The 26,217-nt window shown below is 37.5% G+C and overlaps 1 protein-coding gene across 2 annotated transcripts; it reads right to left on the reverse strand.

Annotated features, from left to right (window-relative positions):
* Positions 1-440: 440 nt before the first annotated feature.
* On the reverse strand, positions 441-26,076 carry SLC35A1 (solute carrier family 35 member A1). 2 transcript variants are annotated; one of them, XM_032409315.1, is made up of 8 exons: positions 25,825-26,076; positions 24,049-24,226; positions 10,388-10,547; positions 10,058-10,210; positions 6,332-6,398; positions 4,138-4,314; positions 3,558-3,692; positions 441-1,353 (listed from the first exon to the last, which is right to left on the reverse strand). In XM_032409315.1, exons 1-8 carry the CDS (start codon positions 25,925-25,927, stop codon positions 1,226-1,228), a joined length of 1,101 nt encoding a protein of 366 aa, XP_032265206.1. In that variant the 5' UTR covers positions 25,928-26,076; the 3' UTR covers positions 441-1,225. The 2 variants fall into 2 exon arrangements, with proteins under 2 accessions (XP_032265206.1, XP_032265207.1); XM_032409316.1 differs by lacking the exon at positions 4,138-4,314.
* Between the last annotated feature and the right edge of the window lie 141 nt (positions 26,077-26,217).

Genomic DNA, 26,217 nt, shown 5'->3' on the forward strand with positions numbered 1-26,217 from the left:
CCAGAATACTAATTTTTACTTAAAGTATCATCATTTCCTTAGCACAAACCAGCCATGGAATAAAAATGTACAATTGGGACATGTTTTTCATGTCCTATATCCTTCTCTACTTATCTGGAAAAATGTTCCCCTTCCCAGATCTGTGGTAGCCACTTCAGTATTTGAATCTTGAGTGAAATGACACGGGGACAGGGATGGTTAGAGCCCAGTCTTTCCAAAAGCAGCTCCCTGAAAAGATCGTACATTATCTCCTACAACCTAGAGCCCTACTGCCCTGATTGTAGTCCTTATAAACTCTGGTTTTTGCTGAAGGCTAGCCAAGAGAACCCTAAAATTCCAACATAGAAAAAATGAAAAATTTAATGTTTCGGGTTTTTTTACATTTTGCATTATCTTAACTTAATGGTTATAATCACAATACAAAAAGTGTTCATAGATTCCATATAAATAAATTAAGTTTATTGCTGAATTTTCCCACTAACATTATAGAAAATTTTTTTAAAAACACTGAAATTTCACAAATTGACAGCCCAGTAGTTTTAAACATACTTTATAAAAAAAAGTACAAAAGTGACATTAGAAATATTTTTTGAAGAAAAGTAGATCTAACTGCAAAGAAACATGAATCCAGACAATGAATGGCACAAATACAGCACTTACAGGAGTACTCATTCACCACCTAGAAGTCATTGTCTGCATTATGAAATAGATTCAGTTTGAGAAGTTACACATTCAGTTTGTTTCTGAACTAGCCTATCTTGGTTTTGCCTGTCTTTTGTAAGAAAAGAGCTAAGTCTTTGCTGCTGGGATGAAAATACTGTACACGAATTGGAGAACAAGGAGGGGTCGTCCTTCTCCCCTGGTACCTGAACAAGAAAACAGTTCGTACAGAAATGGCTTTGGCACTTTAACCCTTAACCTGTCCCAAACCTTGTTACTTGAATATTGTATCCTCACATGATTTTTTTTTTTTAACACCACACCTCCCCATACTTTTTATATACATTATATGTACAATAATAAAATTCTTTCATTCTAAAACAAAACAGGTTGACCCAAAACAGGCCACATTAAATCTTTGTAGCAACTCACTCAGATAGTTTTCTTCTTAATTCTTATGACACAGTTAACATATTGTTTTTTGTTTAAGCTACCTTCTGGGATTGACTTAAGGCTCTAGTTTAATGCAATGTAGTCTTGGTAGGAATTGCTTTTGAGGCTGAAATCACACACCACCGACTCTCTCTTTTGAAGCTATTTCTCCCTGTTGGATGGATGTAGTGTCTTGTCTGGGTAATCCATAGAGATATATAGAAACACATACAAGAAGAGTGCCCAGAGCAAAGGTGAGTGCTGAAAAGAAAAAAAAAAAAAAAGCTTAATATGTATTTGTGTCCTTAAAAACTATAACAGTAATCAATTTTAAATTTTGAAATCTTTCAATTACAGGTTTTATACCATTAGGCCATATGAAAAATAAATCTTAAGTGTTCTATTTTTATGATGGTAAGGTTAGAGAGATAATCAGTTCTAGACCCCATCCCTCAAACCATCCCCCCACCCCCTGCCAAAAAAAGTACAATCAATCAAGGGACTGACTACATGCTTTTCAAGAACACAAGTATGGTCTTTGTCAGTGGTCCAGGACAGGCATACGAACTGCCCTATATGCTAATTTAAAGAAAAGCAGTGGAATGTGGCTTTTCCATGGTACTAAAAACCTGTAGAAGTTCAGAATAAAAGGTAATTGAGCAAAATTCCAAGTTAGATGACCAATGACTCAAACCAGTGAAGATTTCTGAATAAGAGATAAGGTGATGATTTACTGAATATAATTCCATTTTCTGTTAGCTTTATTTAAAAATCTTAATCCTGAAAATTAGGACATAAGCAATTACAGCTTGTCCAAACTTGACAAGTAGGTATTTTATACATAATCACTTATGTCAAAATCTGTGTCAAAACTGAAGTCTGTTTAAAACAGAACCGTATTCTGTATTCTATAGGGAGTACATCACAATCTCATTAGCTTTAAAAAAAAAAAAAAAAGAGAAATGACATCAAGCTGTGATTTTAGTTCACTCCTAACTAGAGAAGACTAGCTTTGCCTTCAAAAAAGGGCAGTAAGTTAAATCTAAATAGAAACCTGGAAGATTGCTAAGATGTTCTAATTAATTTCCTTGACCATCAGTAAGAACACTGACCAAAAGCATTTTTTTATGTTCCCAAGTATTCCTTAGGAACAAAGGCATAAGGATTTGTTGAGCTAAGGAAGGATCAGAACTACAATTGAAAGTTCACCCAAATCAGCTAAGAAATATATCTAAGAGAGGACCTATAAATACTGATGCTGAAATGGTAAGTGGTTGGCCTCATACAGAATACTTACTGTGTGCCAGGCACTATTCTAAGCACTTCACCTGAAACAACCCTAGCAGATGGGTGATCCTGTCAGTCCCATTTTACAGATGAAGAAACTAAGACACAGGTTAAGTAACTTCCCCAAGGCTGCACAACTAATAAATAGTACAGGCAGGATTTAAACCATACTATGAAATGGTTTTTTAAGATTACAGGCTTGGCATTTCTCTATTTGCATTTCTACCAAGAGTAAATTTTAAAATCAAACATAGGTCTCTTAATGTCGATATTTAACAGACTGAGGTATAACTGATCAGTAAAGAAAATGATTATTATAGCACCCTGAAATGTTAAGTCGACAACACTGCTTAAATAAACCTAATGCTGGGTGTGGGCTAGGGGAATATATATTAGAAGAACTAGCATAGTGAGGGTGCCAGAATGCCAGGTACGGTACTGAAATTTGTATTAGTTACATATTAAATGAAACAAAGATATCTTTAATTTAGATTTGGATTTTGCTTCAAAACCAATTAATACCCAAGTCCAAAAGTTAGGAAGGTACAAACTCGGGGAAATGAAAGAATTTTCTGTTCTTGGGGCGCGTGAGTGGCTCAGTTGTTAAGCGTCTGCTTTCAGCTCAGGTCATGATCTCAGGGTCCTGGGATCGAGCCCCGCATCAGGCTCCCAGCTCAGCGGGAAGCTTGCTTCCCCTTCTCACACTCTCCCTGCCTGTGTTCCCTCTCTTGCTGTCAAATAAATAAATAAAATCTTTAAAAAAAATTTTTTTTCTATTCTTTCCTCATCATAGAAAGCCTTGTTTAGGGAATGATTGTTTTCAGCAGTGCAATTACAGTAAAGTCCTTGTATTCATTTCCCTGCATACCTAATGACACTATATTCACCCACAAGTAAGAAGTACTCAAGTTGTTTTGTATCTCAAACCTGGGGACTACAAAAGAGCTCCTCAGTAGCCCTCTCATTTTCAGTAGAACCAGCGCCCCCCAGCATAAGCTCTAGGACCACTGCAATCACCTCAGTACTGCTGACCCACATCCCATACAACTAGAAACTAACAAAACAAGGAATTTAGGTAAACACTATGACCAATTGCCATATTTAAGAATAGATGAAATGAATCAACAAGTGGGAAGCTCTTCTATGTTAAAAACTTAAAAATACAAACGAAGACATACTTATCTGTAACCCAAACAGCATCACTGAAGCGATGGTAGAAAGGACAATGGCGGCTGCCGCAGAAAAGCCCTTCATGATGTTGTCTGTGTACTTGACCACAACGGAAGTGTAGAGGCCTCCAACACTTGCAAGAACTTGTATACACAAAGAAAGAAAATCTTAACACGCAAATAATGAAACGTTCTATGATGATGAGTCAATTTTCACCCCCCGAGATGCCATACTAATTTACCTAGGAAAATGCTATTTTCCTTACAAGTAGCCATCTGAGAGAGTTTGTACTAAAATCGAGTAATAGTTACTACAAAACAACATTGTTTTTCACATGCCCAGAGGGCTATGTGGTCTACTATTAAATTGTACACATTTAATGCTAACACATCAGATATTTTTGATTGTGAAGGCAAAACTGCTTTGGGATAGCTATGCCACAAAAGTCAGTCAATAAAACCAAAATTACATTTTCAAACTGGTGTTCACAGTATCAAAGGAACAATTTCAAAATGCTATAAAGGCTTAAAACACAACTTTTTTAAAAAAAAAAGGACTATCCAGAACTTCTAATTCCTGGATACTTACAAATGACAAACCAGACATAGTATGTGTAACCATAGAAAAATCCTTTTTCATTAATTTCCGCTCCATCTGACAAGTAGACGCCAACTAATGTCACAACGATCCCTGAGAGATACATCTGAATGTTTCTCACCCAAAGGGAAGTGTCTGAACTCTTTAAAACTTTTTCAAAATACACTCCTGAAAAAAAAATTAGGTATGCCAATATGAAAGATAGTATTAAAAATTAAAATGCCTTTCATTTAGAACAATAACAATAGCAGAGGTATGATAAAGTATATGATTCAGGGAACAAACACATTTTACATCAAATACACATTTTGTTGGTTGTGACACGTGGCATATAAAATCTTACCAACGTGTATTTTTTATAGAGCATATAAAATTAATAACTAAGGGAACTTTCCAACCCACATTTAACAGGAGACTCATAAATTATTGTTAAGAACAGTTTCTGCCTTTATTATAGCAGTAAGCTAGATCACAGAAGCTCTCTGTTAATGCCAATAATAGACTTGCTTTGGTCAGCTGGAAAACTATACTATTAGAGTCAATTTTCTTAATCATATCCCTGTAATATCTGCCTAGTAATGAAAACTCCCAGCTCTGCAAAATAACCTATATAATCACCACTTGAGATTTCAGAGTAACACAACCAAAATAAAATTTAAATAGAACTTGCTGAGTGAAGCCATTTTTCTTTAAAGTAGGGTTCCACAAGCCAAGTTCATACATGATGTCAGAAGGACCATAAACTCTCTAAGTAATACATTTTGTGTATACATTCATTTTCTTGGGGTCCACAGTTTTCTTTTTTCAGGTAGAGCAAATGACTCCTCACCATATATATCCAAAATCACATACCACTGCTGAAGTTTTATACTTAAAATGAACACATCTATACAAGGACACCAAAGATTTTCATTTTAACTAGAATTTATACAGACTTAGAAACTGCCATTCAAATACTAATCAACTAAAAATTCTAATGAAAAACAAGACTGTTTTTGGTGAATGTGTGTTAGAAAAAGCCAGAGAATGGGAACAAACATATGGCTATTCCTATTCCCATTTTTTAATATTCTCTCTGGGAAAACTACTTAACTATTAGGTGCTCAGTTACTCCAAGCATAAAGGGATATTAAACCACCCACTGTTTCCTAAATTGTGTATTGAGAGGTTGAACTAAATAGAATGTTGGACACAAACATTTAATTATTCAAAATGGTGCTAAAAGTCTAGTAGCATATTATTTTTTGGGTAACTCAGTTTTTGTTTTCTAATTTGCAGGTTCCTAGAATAAAAATTTAGCATGATGCTATCATTAAGTATATTCCAAAATTTAGATTTTTTCCCCTTATCAAACATCTTTTTTTACAAGCAATACTTCACTTCCATCTCCAGCCTACTTTCCTAGTCAAAAGAATCCTAACTCTTGAAATAGCACAAATAAAGATAAATAATAAAAACACGCTATAACTAATATACTCTTTATTAAAAAGAACCTTTAAGGTTCTTCTCTGTTGGAACTATTTCTAAAACACGTTGCCCTTAACATTCATACCTTGTCTCGATTAAGTGGAGGATTTCTTATCCCTACACATAGGACTCTAGACGTCCATGTTTATTTGATGTTAGTGACTTCGGTTCTCTTCCCTCCCTTTTTTGGCTGTTACTTCTATGTGTTAACTTTTCTGAGGTGCTCTCCACCCCACCACCCCTTTTCTCCCTACTCCATAATTCCTAATCTGTTAAAACAGAGGAAGAACTTGAGGTTAACAGAGAAAAACAGATACTGAGCTGGTAACTTACACCCTAAAGCAGCAGAAACTTGCCAGAAGAAAGTGCCATTTCCAGGAAAATGGAAAGAGGTACTTAGGTTTTCTAACTGCTAACTTCCTCCATTTTCAGAGCTCTCTGTTCATTTACTTTTGGGCTCTTAGCTGGACTGCGGATGGTAAGCATGACGGACACATGTTCTCATGTGGCTGCAAGTATAAGTAAGGCCTGAGATCTGAACTGAAATACAGCCGTCCGTACGGTTACGGAGAACCAGCTGGCACGATACTGTAAGTAGGAGAATAAGTCTCACTGGGAATAAAACTGTCATGATGAAATAAGATAAACTAGATCCCTATTTAGAGTTTAGTGTTTTTTAAAAAGTTTAACAGAATAAAATGATTCATTTATGATTTACCTGCAAATCCTGAGCACAATACAGCAATAGCTATGGCGCCAAACCCTAACAAGGGATTCTGTTCCACCTGCAACAGTAATGTTTTGAAAGTTATTAGTGACTAACAAATAGAATTCATCCAAGAGAGCAAACAAATGACTACAAAAGTCTGTTATGGTTTTCTTAAAAGGCTGTGCCACATCAGACACAGCTATCCTATAGAATAAGATAGAAACGAAAGGCTGTCCCAGAGATTAACCAAAGCACTTACGTTACAAGATGTGTCCCTCAAACTGCAGCCATGGTGAATGCTGACCAGAACGTGTGCCTATTTCCTAACAACAATGGGCCCCCTAGCACAGCATTTTGCATAGTCAGCCTGCCTCTTAATTTTAACTTCTGCCACCACCCAAACTCAGGGACCTGATAGCATCAACCATGGAAATGGGAACAGTTTAACTCATTTATTCCCTAACACCTGCAGGATGAAGTAATGACTTTTAAGCTTTCCTGCTTTACTGAATTTTTATCAAATATTAATACCTTACTTGCTATGTACTAGATATACTTCTTATATACTAAATGAATAAAAATGAAGATGATACACAGCTCTGGTTCTTCAGTAGTTCATGGGTAGGACAGATTGACAGGTGTATATAATCATAATTCTGTGCTAAAAGATGCATGTATATGTGCCCTAACCTAGTGTTTCAACTTTATTTCCTCTCTCTTCCCTAAACTAATCCTCAAGGAGCTTTCCTCAGTCTTTCCTCAGAGATAAATACTATCTCAATAGTAACACTGAAACTAAAGAGTTGAGACATATGAGTATATGATGACAAGAACATACCTTATTCAAAATAAAGGAGAGTATTGCTTTATGTTAAATGAGAAAGCTTGGTATAAGTGATTGCAGCTGTTATTGCTACTATTGATTACTAGCAAAATGCTAGAACAGATGACTTAACTTAAAAAGTTTAATGGGGGTGCCTGGGTGGCTCAGTCAGTTAAGCGTCCGACTCTTGATTTTGGCTCAGATCATGATCTCAGGGTGGTGAGATGGAGCCCCCAGGGTGGTAAGATCGCGGCTCCATGCCCAGCATGGAGCCTGCTTAAGATTCTTACCCTCTGCACCCCCCACTGCACGCCTGCACTCTCTCTTAAAAAAAAAAAAAAAGGTTTAATGGTCATCACTAGAACACAATATGGCTTCCCTAAGAATGAGACATACCAAATTTCCTTATGAAGGGATTCCCGGTTAGCGTAAGTGATGAGGGGATTCCATAAAGACAGTGTTTTGCAAGAAATTTGATAGGTTTGCATAATATTTTTGTGAACAAGACTAATGTAGTGAGAAGAGCAGTACAATTCTATTCATTGCTGAGTAAATTCTCATACAGCAAAGTGCTAATAAAATCAAGCTAGACCAACAACCAATACCAGCTTACCAGGTGTATGAATGAGCTCCCTTAGAAAATCCACCAAGCTCACTCAGGTCTTAGTTGACTGCAGCCCTAGCCAATATCTTGATTGCAACCTTTAAGAGACCTCAAGCCAGAACAGCCTAACAAAGGCACCCTCAAATTCCTGGCAGATCCATAAAAACTATGAGAGAGAAGGTTTATTAAGCAAGAGGGGAAAAAGTCCAGCTAAAGACAGATCTAGAAGTATAGCCACAGCACTCTCGTCCTGTCCTGTCTAAATTTTCAGTGAAGACCCAAAGACATATTTGTCGAATCTGTAAAACACGTAACACCCAAAAGCCAAATAATGAATAATAAGGTCTGGAAAGACCTCAAAGGCCTGAACAATGAACCAAAGCTAACAAGATACACTTAATAAATAAAAAACATCCTGCATCTTGGTTTAGAAGAAGCCCACTGCACATAACACATTAGCAATAAACTATATGTGTGTGAAACAACTTTGTATATAATCAGTTATAGAATGGCTATCCTCCCCACCAAAACGTACAGGCTACTTTAACAAGTCTCTAGTATTCAGAACAAAGGAGGTAATTCACAAATTATACCTCACACTGCTCAGTCAACATCTAGAGATAGTGGGAAGTTTTAAGACTCCTGAGGAACAAGAATCAATGAATGCACCTAGAAGAGAAATACAAGGAAGTATTGGGGCAAGCCAAGGATGAAGAAATCTTTAGAAACTATATTATAGAAAGAAAGAGGGGCACCTGGGTGGCTCAGTCGGTTGAGCGTCGGACTCCCTGCTCAGTGGGGAGTCTGTGTCTCCCTCTGCCTCTGCTCGTGCTCTCTCTCTCTCTCAAATAAATAAAATCTAGAAAGGAAGGAAGGAAGGAAGGAAAGGGGGAGGGGGAAGGGAGGGAGGAAGGGAGGAAGGAAGGAAGGAAAGAAAAGAAAGAAGGCTGTCTCAATGGGGAGGGGAAAAAAAGACTTGGACGGTGGTGGTGTGACACTGTCCTCAAACATTCAAAGGATCATCATACGGAGTTAGTAGGGATTTGAGTTATTCTCGTCCTGACAAGAACAAAAAATAATGGGAGGCAGTTACAAGAAGCTGCACTTTGCTTAAAATATGAAAGAACTTTCTATAGTGACCCAGAAGTAGGAAAGCTGCCCTATACTCTGCTTTAGCTTACTGAGCTTTTCACATACATTACCCATATGAGGTGGATCTAACATCTTTTCTAATGGTGTGAAGTGTTACTTAAAGTTCATATTTAACTTCTGTTTGCCTTACTTCCCAATAAATTCTTTCTCCGAGGGTCTACAACTAAATTAAATGTGCAGTGACTATTTGGTCACTGTCTTGCAATGCCACCAAGAATATAAGCATGTTTAAATATCATGTGAAGACAATAAATCTTCATCTAAACCTCATTTTCGGGGGGTGAAAATAAAACCTCCACCTAGTCTTAGGCTAGAAACTACCTAAAAAATAACTGACTTCCTACTTGCACAAGCTCTCTGTACATCCCCAACCACCTTATACTTATAGGAGAACCGTGGTCTTTTATTTGTGAAAAGGTGAAGAGTTATTTGGTTGTCGAGGGAAACTCCAGAAGGTCATTCACTAGAGTTCCACTTCCTAATCCTCTCTGGGAAAATAATCTACAAAGTATGTTACACTTTAAAAAGAGATCAGGTATGTACTTTAACAATTAACTCAAACTGAAAATTAGGAAGCCACTTTTGGCCCTATTTTAGCGATTGATTATCAGTAAAAACACTACTACCCCGTAATCCCTATCACTGACCGTGGGAGTATGTACAAAGATTTTTAAAAAACTGTGAGTTGAGGGAAAAGATGAAAATTAGATGGAGAAAACCTTGCTCAGCGTTCTTTAGAAGATGTCTAAAAGAGGCCCGTGAGTTCTGAACATACAAACTGTGGAAACTGGCACAATTTTAGGCACAGGTTAGCTGTTAAGTGTGTAACTTTAGACAAGTTACTTCACTTCTTTAGACTTCAGTTTCATCCTCCATAAAACAAAGGGGGTTGATTACATTAAGGTACCTTCCATCTCTAAAATATTTTATGCATATTCCCCTCCAGAAAACTAAAGGGGGAGGGGGAGACCAATCAGTTATATTATCTTTAATTATCCTAAAGGAGGAAAAAAAAAAAAAGCCTATCTGTAGGGCAAAGATTATTTTCAGTCAAAGAAATGTAATCGTGCTACATTCATCAATGTGACTAATCTAAAGCATTATAAGACTTAAAGAAGTCTTCTATTTTAGTTACGGTGAGCATTTTGTTTCTTACCACAACTTTTGTAGCCTGGGCTGGTTCCCACTGTACAAGTATGACTCCACCACACAGCATAAAAACTGAAATCCACTGTAATTTGCTGAGTGTCCGGTTTAACATTAAAACAGTACATAAAGCAGTGCAGGGAATCTTTAATTGATAAGTCACCTAGAAACAAAACAATGAATTAATGAACTCATAACAGTCTCTGACACAAATATTTGATATTAACAGAATTATGGAGAAAAAATATAATGTGATAAAGGGTTAATAAAAATCTTTTCACTGTAAAAACTTTGTTTTTTTAAGATTCTACACTTCTCATTGTCATTTACCTCCACTTACCTGGTATACTGCTGCATCCAGATTGCTAAGAGCTAGGAAAGCCATATTGTTCTGAACAGCATACACTAATGATGGCACACTTAACTTCATCAGTTCCTTGGGGCTCCCCAAGACATTTTCTCTTAAAGATGCCTTGAATCTACCAGGACTACCAGTTTCTCTTTGGAAACAAAAGGGTGAGAAAGGGGTGAGAAAGAAAATTAAAGAGCATCTTTTTTTTTTTTTTAAGATTTTATTTTTAAATAATCTCTACACCCAACATGGGGCTCAAACTCACAACCCTGAGATCGAGTTGCATGCTCTACCAACTGAGCCAGCCAGGCACCCCAGCAGTGTCCTTTTGATAAGATTCCTTCACACACAGAATAGCCATATTATGTTAGGTCCATTGCTGTAATCTAGCAAATTTATTTTTTTATAATTTTCAACTAATTTTAGATTAAAAGAAACATACCAACAACTGTATAAAAGGAAAACAATTACAAGTTCGATTTGGGAAAATATGACAGTTAGGTTTACCATCATCAACCTCTACCTCTGGTCAAAGCTCCAGGAGTTTTTAAGCATATTAAATAATGATATAACAGGAAACCAGAATTGCTGATATTACCTATAAAAATGTAATCCATCCCACTTTAACTGCCATTATATCCAGTTCACCCTCATTATTTTAATCAGGTTGCGTATCTATTTTTAAAGGTGTTTTTTTTTTTAATTACAATAGATTTAAATTATAAACAAGAGAAAGGGTTTCATAGTTATGGAAGTTACTTGAGATAGGGATTGAGCAATTCAGGTCAATATTCTTTGTAAATTAGTTCCGTGCTTATGAAATAGACAATAAATCGAAGCATATTCTCATAAAGCTGAAGTACGTATCTATAAATTTGCAGGAAATAATTTACTAATACCAACAAAAGTAAACTATATTTGTAATGTACATGGATGCATATTGATTATACATGCTCTTAACTATTCTTATTTTTTCCTCAGGAGGAACTAGCTAATCTGGTTTATTTCCCCTCTTGAAAATTTCCTGAAAATAAAAAAAAAAAGTTTTATAATAAGCATCAACAGCAAAAAAGGGTCTTTATCAAAGGGTCCTAACTGCAATTCACAATATCCTTAAGAGACAGGACCGTAATATTTCTGTGAGAAGATATATCTGTTTCCACTCAAAGTTAATGACAGTCACAGTGAGCCTCTACTATGTTTGATTAACATAATCAACAGTCGTTAACTGAATTTTGTCATATTTAAATACTGCAAAAATAATTATATGTGTTCTGAAGGGGAGCAAAAAGTCCACAATGTCAAACTCATTACCTATGCCTATCCACTGTAGAACACTCCAGCCCCCAAGAAAATGCTTAAGTATGACAGGAAATTTGGCCTAGGTCATGGAAACAAAAGACATCCTTCTTAGTTATAGGTCTTCCTCTGTTGCCAAATTCAACATGCTCTACACCACAGTGGTAAATCTATATGCTGAAAAGGAATGCACACAACCTGGTAGGAGACTACAAACTCTTTCCAGAAGAAGGAAAGGATACCAAAAGATCACTACTGAAAAATTCTAGGTAGTAGTTTCTCAGGTATCTGAAGATTGGCCCTTTAAACATTTGACAGTCTTTTTAAAATGTTTAATGCAAATCTAAGATGTCCTATATACTTCCTCAACACCTTAAACTGCATTTTTTCAGAGAATGTTTTCCCTCAATTATAGAATTGAAGAACAAAATTAAAGAGAAACAAAATAAGAAGGAAGAACCACAGGAGTACAACTCCAAAGAGCTATCTTAACAGGATGATGTATTAGAAAACATACCTGAACATTTTCTTTAGTGTCCTATTTCCCACTAGGAAACACAAGACAGCAGAGATATAAGTCTTATAGACTATGAAATACAGGACACTGCTTTCACTGTACTGTTACTTTTAATGCCTTCTAAAATACTGACATATATTGCTATTATCTGCAGAGTGGTTCCCTAAAGAACTCCTAAGAGATACCTGTTTGTACCCATTTCCCACATTCCACTGCCATGTCCATTGATCTACACTGGATTCCCCAAGCTCTAGTAGGATGGCTATTATCCCTTCCCTAATCCCTTGCTCTGGGCAATGCCATTTTACCTCCACCCCTTAGAGATACACTAAGCCTTCAATGATATCAAGTGAATTACTGTCTATCCAGAAAAGAGGTGGTCTATCACTGACTCTTTGCCCTAGTGGAATATGGACTAGGTAAGTATCTCATTACTATTCCTAATAACCACCATGCCTGCACCAATAATCAAAATTGCTATGGTGCCCCGACACTTTTCTCCTTATCTCTTCTATTGCACTTTCAGCTTTCACATAAAAAGAAGAGCCTATGAGGCATCACTGGCCAATCTGAGTACTCCTTTCTTTCATTGCGACAAACCAGTAAATACAGAGAGTATCAGGATTGACCTTCAGGTCTTTGGCTCTCCTGGCTATATCCTTTGTGTTGGATGCTTAGGAGCTACTTATTCACTGCCAGGAAGGCTTCTAATGCAGATATTAGAGAAGCCAAGCTATATCAGAATGTTAACTACTGGAGAGTTCAAGTTTCACTGTAGTGCTTATAATTATAGCAATATTATATAATTATAATAAGATATTTTGAAGTTACAAAAAATAGAAAATGCTAAAATAACTTATAAAACAAAAGCTCAAAAATAGAAAATATCAAAGTAGAATAAAGGGGCGCCTGGGTGGCTCAGTCGGGTAAGCGTCTGCCTTCGGCTCAGGTCATGATCCCAGGGTCCTGGGATCGAGCCCCGTATCGCATCGGGCTCCCTGCTCAGCGGAGAGTCTGCTTCTCCCTCTCCCTCTGCTCCTCCCCTCCTGCTCTCTCTCTGTGTCTCTCTCTCTCTAATAAATAAATAAAATCCTAAAAAAGAAAGAATATGTGGGAATCTTAGCGCACAGAAAGTTTTAAAGCAAGTAAATGATTTCAGTATTAATCAAATTAAATCCTGCTTAATTTAACACATGTATTAAAAAGCTTGTATTTAGCTTTACTAAATGCTAAGGTTTAAAAAAATTACAATATCTTCTAGAAAACACTAGTAGTTATCTACTGTTCTACTATTAAAAATAATCAATTCTAAATATACTGCAGCCTTGAGTATACTATAAAAAGGAACACATAAAAACCGAAGGTGATTTTTTCTTCCATTTTCCTGCTCTGTTGTTTTCTTAGAAATCAAATCCTTTACTAAGTACCTTTTGTTAAAAGCAAATGTATTGGGGCGCCTGGGTGGCTCAGTCGGTTAAGCAACTGCCTTCCACTCAGGTCATGATCCCAGGGTCCTGAGATCAAGCTCCCTGCTCGGCAGGAGGCCTGCTTCTCCCTCTCTCTGCAGCTCCCCCTGCTTGTACTCTCTCAATCTCTCTCGAAAAAATAAAATCGAAAAAAAAAAAAAAACCCAAATGTACTAAATTCAGTTCTATAAATGACATTGCTAGATAAGAAAAAGAACATGTATAATCAAAAAGCACATACAAATTTTTTATAGTCTCCCATTAAATTTCTTATTTGAATAATCTGTTTTGATTTTTATCACTGTTATAGAATCTATGTGCAACCTTTTGTTACCTGAAGAAATTCTGAAGCTCCACATTGATTGCAGAGATTCCACTGCTGCCTCCCCCCCTAAAATTTCCTATCAACGGGCTGAAACCAATTCTTTCTGACCTATGTTTGGTCAAAAAGTAGGCCTCATTCTTCTAGCTCCTGATCTGACAAGAACTACTAGGAGGCATAAATTCCTTGGCTAGTTACCAAGGCACTGTGCAAAATGGAACACAGAAGTTACTCATGAGCTTAAAGTTAAATCTGGTTTATAAATTTCTTATCATCTGCAAAGTTACATATGATTACCTCACAATAAAGACTTTGAGGGCTAGATATAAAAACCAATAATGAGGTTGAGGACAAAAATACTCCTCATACAAGGTACATGACTTTTACTTCCTTCCTATGACCCTAAACCCATTACAACATGGGTACAAAGAGGTAGTCAAAAATGGAAACCCAATGTTACAGAATTTATTAGAAGAACAGTATTTCTGGGGGCGCCTGGGTGGCTCAGTCATTAAGCGTCTGCCTTAGGCTCAGGTCATGATCCCAGCGTCCTGGGATCAAGCCCCACATGGGGCTCCCTGCTCGGCGGGGAGCCTGCTTCTCCCTCTCCCACTCCCCCTGCTTGTGTTCCCTCTCTCGCTGTGTCTCTCTCTGTCAAATAAATAAAATCTTTTTAAAAAAATAAAAGTTTAAAAAAAAAACAACAGTATTTCTGGTCTTCTGGAAGAGTGACTGACAAACAGGAAAGTTTGAAAGGAAACAAAGAAAAGGAAGTTTGAAAGGTTAAGTAAATGTTTGGATCTAATGTTACATGTAGTAATAAGTTATGAAAAAATATAAACCAAGTTTTAGCAATAAAAAGAAAATGTAAACCCAGCAGGAGAAACAGAATAGGACTGGATAATCTATAAGTATTTGACAGCTACATTATTCTAAGTAACACTAGAAAATAATTAAAATAATAATTTTTCTGGAGTAAATTATTTTCTTCAATCTTATATAATGTATTTGTTTTATTACTATACACACCCAAAATACAGTACATTTACACATCCTGCTAGGTTTACTTAGTCTTTATAGACTGGTGAATAGCAAACAATAAAAGGCTGACTTTGTTCTAAGACAATGTGAAAGCTTTGCACTTCCATTTCTTCATCCCACAAGTGACAGATTTAAATAAAAACTGTCAGTTTTAATAGCTATGATAGCATTTAGTAAAGCATAAGGCTAACCAGTAATTTTCCTGTGAACTGTATTAACTAGTTTGAAAAACCAAAATATTTTAAATGTTAACTGTTTTATGTTTCAATCAGATTATAACTTAGAAATTAGTAATTTATAACTCAAAGATTTTTAAAAATCAACTTAATCACATATAGAACTTTTGCAACATCAAACTGCAAATCTGTCCCCTCTCCCAAAAAATAGGATTTAGTAATTTCCTCTTCAATTTAAAAGTGATCTGATGTAATCATACATATGCACAATAGTGTATATAAAAAGATGCCTTTGTTTAGAACCCAAATGCCCATCAACAGAGCCTAGTATATATAGTACATCCATATAATAGAACGCCATGCAGCTCTTAAAAAGAATGAGACAGATTTCTAAGTACTGACATGGAAAAATCTCTAAGATAAAACATTTAAGCCGGCGGTGGGGGGAAGTAAAGTGGAGCACAGCATATACCATGTATACATGCATAGCACACATAATTAAAACTCACCAATTAGAACATGTAAACTTTAAATCTTATCAAAGCAGCCATCCATTAATTCTTCCCTGCACTCCTTTTCTTGCAGCTCTAGCTCATTGAAATAAGTATAATTTCACATTCTGAAAATTACCGTAAATTATAAGTAAAATCAACAAGGATGGGAAAACCTAAAATTAATTACAAACAAAACCTGCCAGTTTTTTAAATGAATAACAAAATTACTCTAAAGGGGAAAAGGAGAACTAACCCAAGTATTCTAAGAAACAGTCTTTTTACTATATGCTCTATAACTAAAGGCAAAAAGAACTACGTACAAATACTGAATTTTAGTTAGTAGGTTTTTCACAGCTGTATGTTAGAAACTCTGAATCTACTTATGTACTCGAAGACTGAGCAAATAAATAAATATCTTAAGGATAATGGAAGCTAGACTTAACACCATTAGAGAAGGGAGCAAATATGGAAAGGGAAGTTTAAAATAAACTGTGGTTATTATTATTAGATCAGAATCATAGGTATCAAACAATACATAACTCATGTTATACACCCATATACATACAGAAGTACAGAAATAGATAGGTGTATATGTACACATGTACATAGATTTCCTGCCTCTGCTGAAAGGGCCAAGAAGAAATGATACCCCAGAAGCAATAGGCACACCTAGTATCTAATCATGGTTTCTAAATACCACTCTCAAAAAAAAAAAAAAAAAAAGGACCAAGGCTTCTTGGAGAAATGTATGATTTCAGGGTTGGGGCAGGTAAAGTATAAGATAAGACTTAAACATCTTCCTATGCTAAATAAACTGCTCAAAGATTGATGAAAATATGTAAAAAAGGAAGGAAGGAAGGAAGGAAACAGGGAAGAAGCTTGAAGAAGATCCCACTGCCCTAATCTGGGATAATTTTAGCATCAGAATGAATAATGATAATGGATTCCAGCCCATACAATGAATCCATGAATCTATGCTGTATGTGAGAGAGACAGAGAAAGAAAGGGAAAGCTTCTTAGAGTAGAAGGCCACCTAATAAAGGTACAAGGAGTGATGGAATTAAGAAGTTACCATTTGGCAACATCAATGGGTAATAAACTTAGTAAGTGAAAGTGATAGGAGAAACAGTATTTACTTAGCCACGAAATATCTCTCCATAAGATATTAATTACAAAGAGAAAATTGGTAAATTTATATGGAGAAAGCTAGCAGGCACTATCTTAATCCAATCAAAATTAAATTACCAGTGATGGGGCACACATTTTGACAGTGATTAACATTGTATTCTACAGTGTAGTTTCTTGCTTTCTAAAGAAGTTAGATATCTGCTCATTAGGTTTCAAAAATTCATTTTCACAATAGTGCCAAAAAGAAGCATTATTCTTTGGTTTTCCTAAGGCGGTTTTAACTTACAACATTATATATTATAGCAGAAGTATTTTCCACATTTAATGCCCAGTTTTCTTGGAGACCACACCAAGGTATGCATTTCTCTGCCTTCTGCTCACTTACCACAATCTGAAAGACGTGTTTTTACTTTTTTTCTGAAGAAATGTAAATGAAATCCATGGTTGTTGTTGCCCCGATATATATTGCTCTCCTCACCAAAGCAAGTCTATGTTTCCTTTAAAAAGTTAAATATCCTAAACACATCACACAGAAAAGTTTCAAGTGAATTTCACTTATAATTTATTTTTTACTATATTTAAAATAGGGCAAAGAAAAGATTTGAGATTAAAATTAAGCTGCTGCCTTCCAGTGTCAGCAAGCCAGCCATACCCTTCAGACTACAAAGGTTTTTACCATACTAACAATACCCATGCTTCAGGGAATGCAACCCCACTACTCCTACCCCAGGAAAGGAAAAAAGGAAGAGAAAGAACCAAAGAGAATGGGGTCTCTGCCATCTGACCTGGATTGCCAACATGACTTCTATCCAAGTAGGATTCTCTAGGTACAGAAACTCCCCACCACCTTAAATCCTGAGACACTGCCCATTCATTTAAAACATGAGTCTGGAACCTTGCTGATCCATTTGGTCAGGTCAAATTTATTAGACAGAGAATATATTAATTAGGCCCTTTCCAGTCTCAAAGTTCTGACACAAGAGATGAGTGACTAGACTTGAGATCTCCAAAGCTCACCAGGAACCATCCCCAGAGCTACAACTGCCTCTGCTTAAATTCTTAGGACCTAAATATTCTAACTTACCTAATTTGGGCACTTGAAGTTATGCTTACCTTCGTCTGCTTAATTTAACTCTTACAAAATTCTAGGACACTGCTTCAGACCAGACTGACTCTTGGTTTTTTTAAATAAGCTTTCCGTTTGTCTAAACATATTGCACCTATTATTGTATGTTCCTCTTTATGTAGGTTCTGTGGTTTCTGGTTATAGTGTCCAGAAAATAGGAATCTTTAAGATATATGGCGTTAAAGGACATTGAAAATGAGAATACTTTTATAAGATTACTCTCTTCTGACAATCTCTTCTAATCCCATGAGATTAAATACTTTATGTGATAAGGACATCCATATTTATTTCTCCAGCCCAGACCTCTCTTCTGTGTTCCAGACGCATCAACGCAACTGCCTTTTCTCCATAGCCCACTTGGATGTCTCAGAGGCACTAAAAATTTTATATTGTACCTACCCAAAATTAAATTATTGATATCCCCTTCCCTAAAATCTTTTATTCCTGTCTCAGAAAAAAATAACTCTATTTACCCAGTTTTTTAATATTAAGAAACATAGATATGATTCTTAACACCTCCCTTCCCTCACCTACTGTAGTTGATCCTCATTACTTGTGGGTTCTGTATGTGCGAATCTGCCTATTTGCTAAAGTGTATTTGCAACCCCAAAATCAATACTCTCCGCACTTTTACAATCATAGGCAGACATGCATAGAGAGGCCAAAAATTTGAGTTGCCTCATACACACATTCCCAGTTGAGGTCAAAAAAGACAATGCTCTGCCTTCTTGTTTCAGCTCTTATACTGTAAGCAAATGTAGTCTATTTAGTGCCACATTTTCCACATTTTGGGGCTTTCTAAAGTGGTGGTTTTGCTGTTTAAAATGGCCCCCAAGCATACTGTCCAAATCCAAGACGGCTGTAATATGCCTTAAGGAGAAAATACATGTTAGATAAGATTTCTTTAGGCATGAGTTATAGTGCTATTGGCTGTGAGTTCAATGCTAATGAATCAACATATATTAAATAAGGTGTCTTTAAACAGAAACACACATAAAACAAGGTTATCTATTGATCAGTTGATGAAAATATTGTGACCAGAGGCTCACAGGAACCTAACACTGTTTTTCCTCTAGGAGCACTAGATCAATATTCACTAATTCAGTGTCCATGGTGACCTCATAGAACATAACTACTGTGAAAAATACGAATCGACTGTGTACCCACCCCCATCACCAAGTCCTACAGATTCTCCTTCCAGAACATAACTCAGATCCATTAGCTTCTCTTCATCCTGTGTTGTTATAGTAGGCCATTATGTCTAGCCTCTAATAAGCTTCCTTACTTCCAACTCTTGGCACCCTCTAATCCATTCTCCTCAAAGATCAATGTGACTCTTAAAGCAAAATGGATTGCCATGGTTAGTCCCTGAATTAAACCATTCAATTATTTCCAAATGCACTTAAATCCAAAATTCTTCACAGGCCCATGGACTTATTCTTGAAACCTTGCAGACCTCTCCTGCTTCATCTTAGCACCACTCCCTTCTCACAACACTGCACACACACTGATTTCTGCTGTTGTTACTTAAGAGTCAAGAATTTTTCTGCTTCAGGGACTTCAAACACACTGTTCTCTCTGCCTCTCTATGCTCTTTTCCTACACAACTTCTACTCAGTCTTCAGGTCTAGGTTTAAATGTAACTATTTCAGAGAGAGAGCCTTCCAACCCAAATGGAGACCCTCTATTATACTTATTTACAGCATCCTCTACTTATCCTTCTTAACACCGCAAATTTATTACTCATTTGCCTAATATCTGGTTCTCCACTAGACTATCAGCTCCATTGGGACAGAACTATGCCTTTGTAGTTTGCAACTATACTTCTCACATCTGAAACAGTGTTGAGCACATAACTGGGGTTTGGTAAATGAATGAATAAATGAATGATCCTGACTGTCCCATTACATCAATATATTGAAATAGACATAAGCATGACTATGTTTAAAATGTTTGGAGGAAGGGAAACAGATTATTTGGATGTGGCAGTGATGTGTTTCTCTGTAAGTGAACCTTAATTATGAGCAAGACATTAAGAATTTCAAGAACTGGGACACCTAGGTGGCTCAGTCGTTAATTGCCTGACTTCGGCTCAGGTCATGATCTCAGGGTCCTGGGATCGAGGCCTGCATCGGGCTTCCTGCTCCGCGGGAAGCCTGCTTCTCCCTCTCCCACTCCCCCTGCTTGTGTTCCCTCTCTCGCTGTGTCTCTCGCTGTCAAATAAATAAAATCTTTAAAAAAAAAAAAAAAGAATTTCAAGAACTTTCCTGAGTCTCTGCCCCCATCTCTACATAGTATAAAATATGTACTTCTTTAACAATCAGCCAAGACCAAACATATTACCGAGCAAAGAGCATTACTGTAGAGACCATACTAAATAAACAAACAGCAAACTGGTCTATGAGGTTAGGCTCTGCACAGTTCAGATAAAATTAAAGTTCTGAAATAATATTTATGTCAACTCTATAAAATTATTGCACTTTATCATAAGGTAAAGAGTGGGAAGAAGCGAAGAGGCCTGTACTTCCTTTAATAATTTTTTTTCCATTTAAATAGTTCCAGGTTTTTTTCCTTTTCCTGTCCTCCAAAATTTCCAAATCAGAATTTGGTTAACACGTTGTCTAATTTTTACATTAACTTTATTTTCACAGTATGGGAGAAATTTTATTTTGTCATCAGGATCTAATTTTTTCTTTTTCTTCTCTGAAGAGAAGATTTTTAAGGAATAAACTTTTAGTTACTTCTAATGTAATTCTTTCACATTCTCCCAATGTCCTGAAATTGTTATCCTCTCTGAAATGATAAAGTATTGCTTCTACTTTGAAAACAAAATCTAATCTCTTACCACAAATACTTTCTGATATTTTAAGTTTCTCCATCACAGTAAAATAAAGCAGTAATATCCAACTTGTGTTTCTGACATACTACATAACATCCTATTTGCCTTTGACCCACTTTTTTTAAGTTACCAGTTTTAATAGGTATACAAAGAAATGAGAGCATGGAGAGTATCTAGAAAATCTTTTACTTCTTTGCAAACCTCACATAACTAAATCAAAAAGACAAATATAAAGTTACTGGGTCTTTCATTTGTGTAACTCTGAACTGTTCATTTCTAGTAGCCCAGAGTCTGGCCATGTATTTTATTCATCTTTTCCATATTCCAAACTGGAAACAGTTACTAACAGCTTATTAATATAAGCTAGTTGTCCCTTCAAGATCTAGAACCAACTTTCAACATTTTCACTGGGTATCTTTCCCAAATAGCCGTGTTTAGTTTCATTATCAAGTGTCTCATCACATATTGCTAAAGAAGCAACTGCAATGTCCTTTCATTTCATTTTGTAAGTATCAATCTGTGACTTCCTAGGTTGAAATAATTCTCCTCTTTCTTTCACTTTTTTACCATTCTAAGAAATGAGCATTCTAAGTAAATTCTTTGTTCCAAGAAATAAAATATTTTCTTGTTATGAAGCACAGGTATTTATTTTCTACCAATGTGTTTTGAATAAGCCCATGAAAATTTACCAACACATTCTCCATAACAATTATATTCACTTTAAAATTCAATAATTTCAAATGTATCTAGTTTCATGTTTTGTAAATTTTTTGCCAGTGCTTTTTCCACTTAGAAACTCTGTGTGCTTTAAATGATTCTTCTCGACCCCCAAATTCTTGTTAGCCATATAACGTCAAATGCCAACTACCAAAACTACGTATGTCACAATTCTTTACTTTTCTTGGTTGTCTCTGGTCTTGTGTGCTCTGCAGGTACAGGTTCGTAACAGAGCCTCTCCTGCAAGCCTTTACATTATGCTGGTGAGAGACACGGCAACTAATTATTGATGATGATGATGTCGATCAAGTACAGTTTTTGGTTTTCCACACGGTTGTTATTTCAGCACCATTATTTGACTTGTCTGGCGAATTCTTAGAAATTTTTGTGCTTTTATTTTTATGTAATTTCCAAAAAGGTTTCCACAAAATAAACTACAACTGACCATACCCATAACATGGAATAACTGAAGAAAAAGAAATACTACACACCAAGCTTTGCAGGGATGGAAAAGCATCAAAGTAAAACAAAGTCTATACAGGTGCGCTGGCAGAACACAGCTCAATGGCTGAGTTACACCAAAGGCTTCACTGCTTTTTTTTTGCACATTGGTTTTTAAAAATTCCTAACAGTTACCAAACAACTGAATCATGATTTGACCTTACAGTTCAAAATGGCTGATGTCATGCCTGACAGTCCTATTTCATTCTTGAGTCACAATTTTTTCTCCCCATGGAATTCGGAGGAAAAAAGAAGAGATGGGTTCCCTTATCCCTCTTCTTCCAATATCTCTCTGTTTGTCATAAAAGAAGCCAAGCCTTAAGATTTTATTAAACTCTTAGGTTGTTATGTAGAAGTTGTTGTAGAGTTTTCAACAGAGATTTTTGCCTTTGGAACATTGTCTTTTAAAGGTACAACAAGACCTCTCATTTATCTGACGTTATCCAGAATGAAGAATCCCTTAAGCAAAGCCAAATCTCCATAAAAAGGAATCTTGTTAAGAAACTGTGAAAGGTCTGAAATTTTACCCTACTTGCAACCTAACAAGTTAAGCTGCCACAGTATCTCAGCCCAAAAGATAATTTTTTTTTAAGATTTTATTTATTTGAGAACGTGCGAGCACCAGCAGGGGAGAGGGACAGTCTGAGAGGGAGAAGCAAACTCCCCGCTGAGAGATCCTGACCTGAGCAGAAGGCAGATGCTTAACTGACTGAGCCACCCAAGCGTGTGAAACTCAAATATATTAAAGCTTGCCACCATGTGGCCTCAAGTTATTTTTGTTCTTTTCTCCCTCCCCAAACCACTTTTAGAGTATTTTTTCACGTGATTATTTGTCATCATGCGTGTATTTACTGGTTTATTTTCCCTCTCTTCCTCTAAGCCTAAGCTCCAAGCTAGGAGAAACCTTATCTATTTCATTCATACCTGTATATTCAAAACCTTTTAAAAAACCATAAATCAATAAATATTTGTTAAATGAAATTTAAAAGTGTTTGTATGAACTTTGTTTCTACCTAAAAGCTTACCCACACGCCACTCCTCACTGGTGCCCCACTCTCACTAACTCTCATTTTGAAACCTGTATGAGTTCTCACCTGCCATATGACCCAAAAGGGTCCGCATCTCATCAATTTTTCCCCAATGCAATTTCCTACCGGATTTTATTTAATTCTCACAACCCTATATTATTTTCTGCAATTAAAAAATAAAGAAACTAAAGCTTAGAGAGGTTAAGAGATGTGTACAAAGTCATAATCTCACTGCATCAAGTTTTAAAATTATGTCTGTGTCACTCCAAAGCCCCTATTCCTAAACCTCTCTTACACTGTACCCTCAGCTAGAATGATTCTCATACAATGTTACCAGTTCAAAGCCCAGTGCCACCACATATTTATAAAGGTGTAACACTGAGGCACCTCAGATGCTGTACAGGTAAAGCAGGAGTAGAGTACTTATCTAAACAATGCATACAGAGTAAATTAGATGATTTATATGAAAAGCACTCAGCACAGTGCCTAGCACTTAACACACAAAAACACTCAAGAAACATTATTATTATCATAGATGCCTCTACAACAGAAGTCAGTCCTTCTTTTCCATGAGGGTTAAATGGTAAATAGTTTAGGCTTCATGAGTCACACAGTCTCTGCTGCAACAAAGAGAGGCAGCAAACAGGGTTTGGCCCCCAGGTCATAATTTGCCAACCCCTGGTTTAGAGCAGGGTTCTTCAACCTCAGCACTACTGATACGTGGGGCTGGATGATTCTCTGTTGCGGAGGGCTGTTCTGTCCGTTGTAGAAAGTTCAGCAGCATCCTCAGCCTCCACCCAGCAGATGCCAGTAGCATCAGCCAAGTGGACACAACCAAAAAAGATCTCCTGTGGAGCAAAACTGCCCCAAGTTGAGAAACACAGCTCTAGAACAATCAAACATATGAAGACATAGCTTGAATTTTCTAATAAAGAAAATATCTTAACTGCGTGGAAAATTAACAATTTAACACACTAAAAAACATTTATACTCACTTAGCTAAAATTCCCACACTTAGCAATAACTTTATAACTTCTGTAATACACACGGCTGTGGTTGAAAAGTAGAGTTCTCTGTCTGATGTCCTTGTGTATCTTAAAGCTATGGTATAAGCTGCGGCCACCAGGGTCATCACTGCCAAGCAGTATAACTTGAATAATAAACTGACATTTTCTGGAAAATATGTACAACAAAGATATTACTTAGTAGACAGCATTACGTTTATAGAAGTTAATCAATGTTATACCTCAAAATGCTTCCCAATTTCAACCACAAAATACTTCTTAAAACCCATGACATTTCAAAATTTCAAAACAAAACTTTCCAAATACATGAACACACACGTATACACACACAAAACACAGCTGATTTTAAATGTCAACCAGTTAAGCAAAGATTTTGTTCCTGAAGAATGCCTCAACTGCAAGATTATGTGGCAGACTGACACTAGTTCGGGATATAATAAATTATGTATTTAATATATCTTTATAATATAATGTTAGTATCATACATTTATAGGGGGCATATAAGACTTATGGCAAAGGCACAACCAATATTTACTGACAATAAGCCTAAATCTGTAAATTATTGCAACTATTTCAGATGATTTGAGTTCTGTAATTTTGAAGTTTTGCTCATCATTAATCTTGCTGTCCCCATCCTATGTTAGTTATCAAAACAGTTCTATTTTTTCCCCCTTATTTCCTGTGTGGCTACAAAAAGACTCTTAAGGTTGGGCTTACTTGAAATGGGAGAATGCCTAAGAGCATGATACGCAACCACAGACAATGCCCCTGGGCAGGGCTTTATGATAAACATGGGCTCCCCAACCAGGAAAATAACTTGGCACCCAGCAGAAAGATATCCTGTAAGTATTTTTTTTAACATTTATTCAGAGGTGAAGCCAAATGCTCTGTGGGAGAAGGGTGGAGAAGGAATCCGGGTGTCGCTCAACCTGTCCTAGCTACAGCTCTGAGGTCCAAAAATTTCAGCTCTGTTCTAACTTACATACCCCACTCAGCAAAACAAAGTGCTTCGGGGTTAATCAGAATCACTCTCATGAAATGGCAATTAGTCATCAAATATTATTACTCTAATGTGCCATCCCTGGGGGGAAAGCGGTGGATCTCGCCCTCCACCCAAAATATCAGAGTGTTCCTTCTAACCACATACAATATTCTCCAGGGAAGGAACTCTGTTAACGACTGCTTTCTCCATCTCGTTACGGTTTCTGCGCTGTTTTAATGCCCCAGTGATGTTTTCTGTGGCTGTTACAGGGACCAGCCGCTACTTGGGCTCCGCGCCCGGAGCATGCCCTTAAGCCTCTTGAGCATCCGTAGGGCAGAAGGCGCCGAAGAGACCGTAGCCGCGACGACCCCGGCCGGAATGGAGCACAGTCCTGCCTCCCGCCGGGTGATGCGGGTCCAGCCCGGGACCTGCGCTCCGGCCCCTCTCCGGGTCCACCGCAGCCCCGTACTGTCTGAATTTGGTTCCCACCCACTCACTGCAAGCTCGTCGGGGCAGGCGCGGTCTGGGGCTGCCAAGCGGCTCCGAGCGGAGTCCGCCAGGGGAAGACAGCCACAGGAGGCTGACTGCCCCGCGCCGCCCAGACAGGCGGCGGCACAGGCTCACGCCACAGAGCGGCTCCAAACAAACTCCTGATGCCCGACGCCTCGGCCTGGCCCCAGAGCCCCGCGGGCGCGGGCAAGAGCTGACGCTCGCGCGCCACCGCCCCCCGTGGACTCCCCAGTCCCGGCGGCCCCCGGCCTCACCTCTTGGGGCAGCCATGGTTCCCCGACAGCCCCGCGCGGAACTGACGCACGCCCCCTCCGCGCGCCGTCCTCGGGACACCCGAGACCGCCTCCTTGTGGTCATAGAGACGAAAATCACTCGGCCTAGAGCGCCTCGCCCGCCGACCGTCCGCCGACTTCCTGCCCAGCCTGGCACCAAGATTAGGCTCAGCAATCCAAGCTACCCCCGAAAATGGGAAGACCCGGATGGAGGAGAGGCCTTTACGGCCGAGTCCTTGCTGACAAGTGCGTAAAACTCGAGTCGAAGGCGTCATTCTGTAAACTACATCTCCCGGTCGGCTAAGGAAGCCGGGTCAAGGGAGCAGAGCGTTGCCTTCTGGGAATTGTAGTCCTCACCAAGGTGATTTGGTAGCA

Source organism: Phoca vitulina, unplaced genomic scaffold, assembly GCF_004348235.1.
Source record: "Phoca vitulina isolate PV1807 unplaced genomic scaffold, GSC_HSeal_1.0 scaffold11, whole genome shotgun sequence".
In the NCBI taxonomy this organism is placed as follows: Eukaryota; Metazoa; Chordata; class Mammalia; order Carnivora; family Phocidae; genus Phoca; species Phoca vitulina.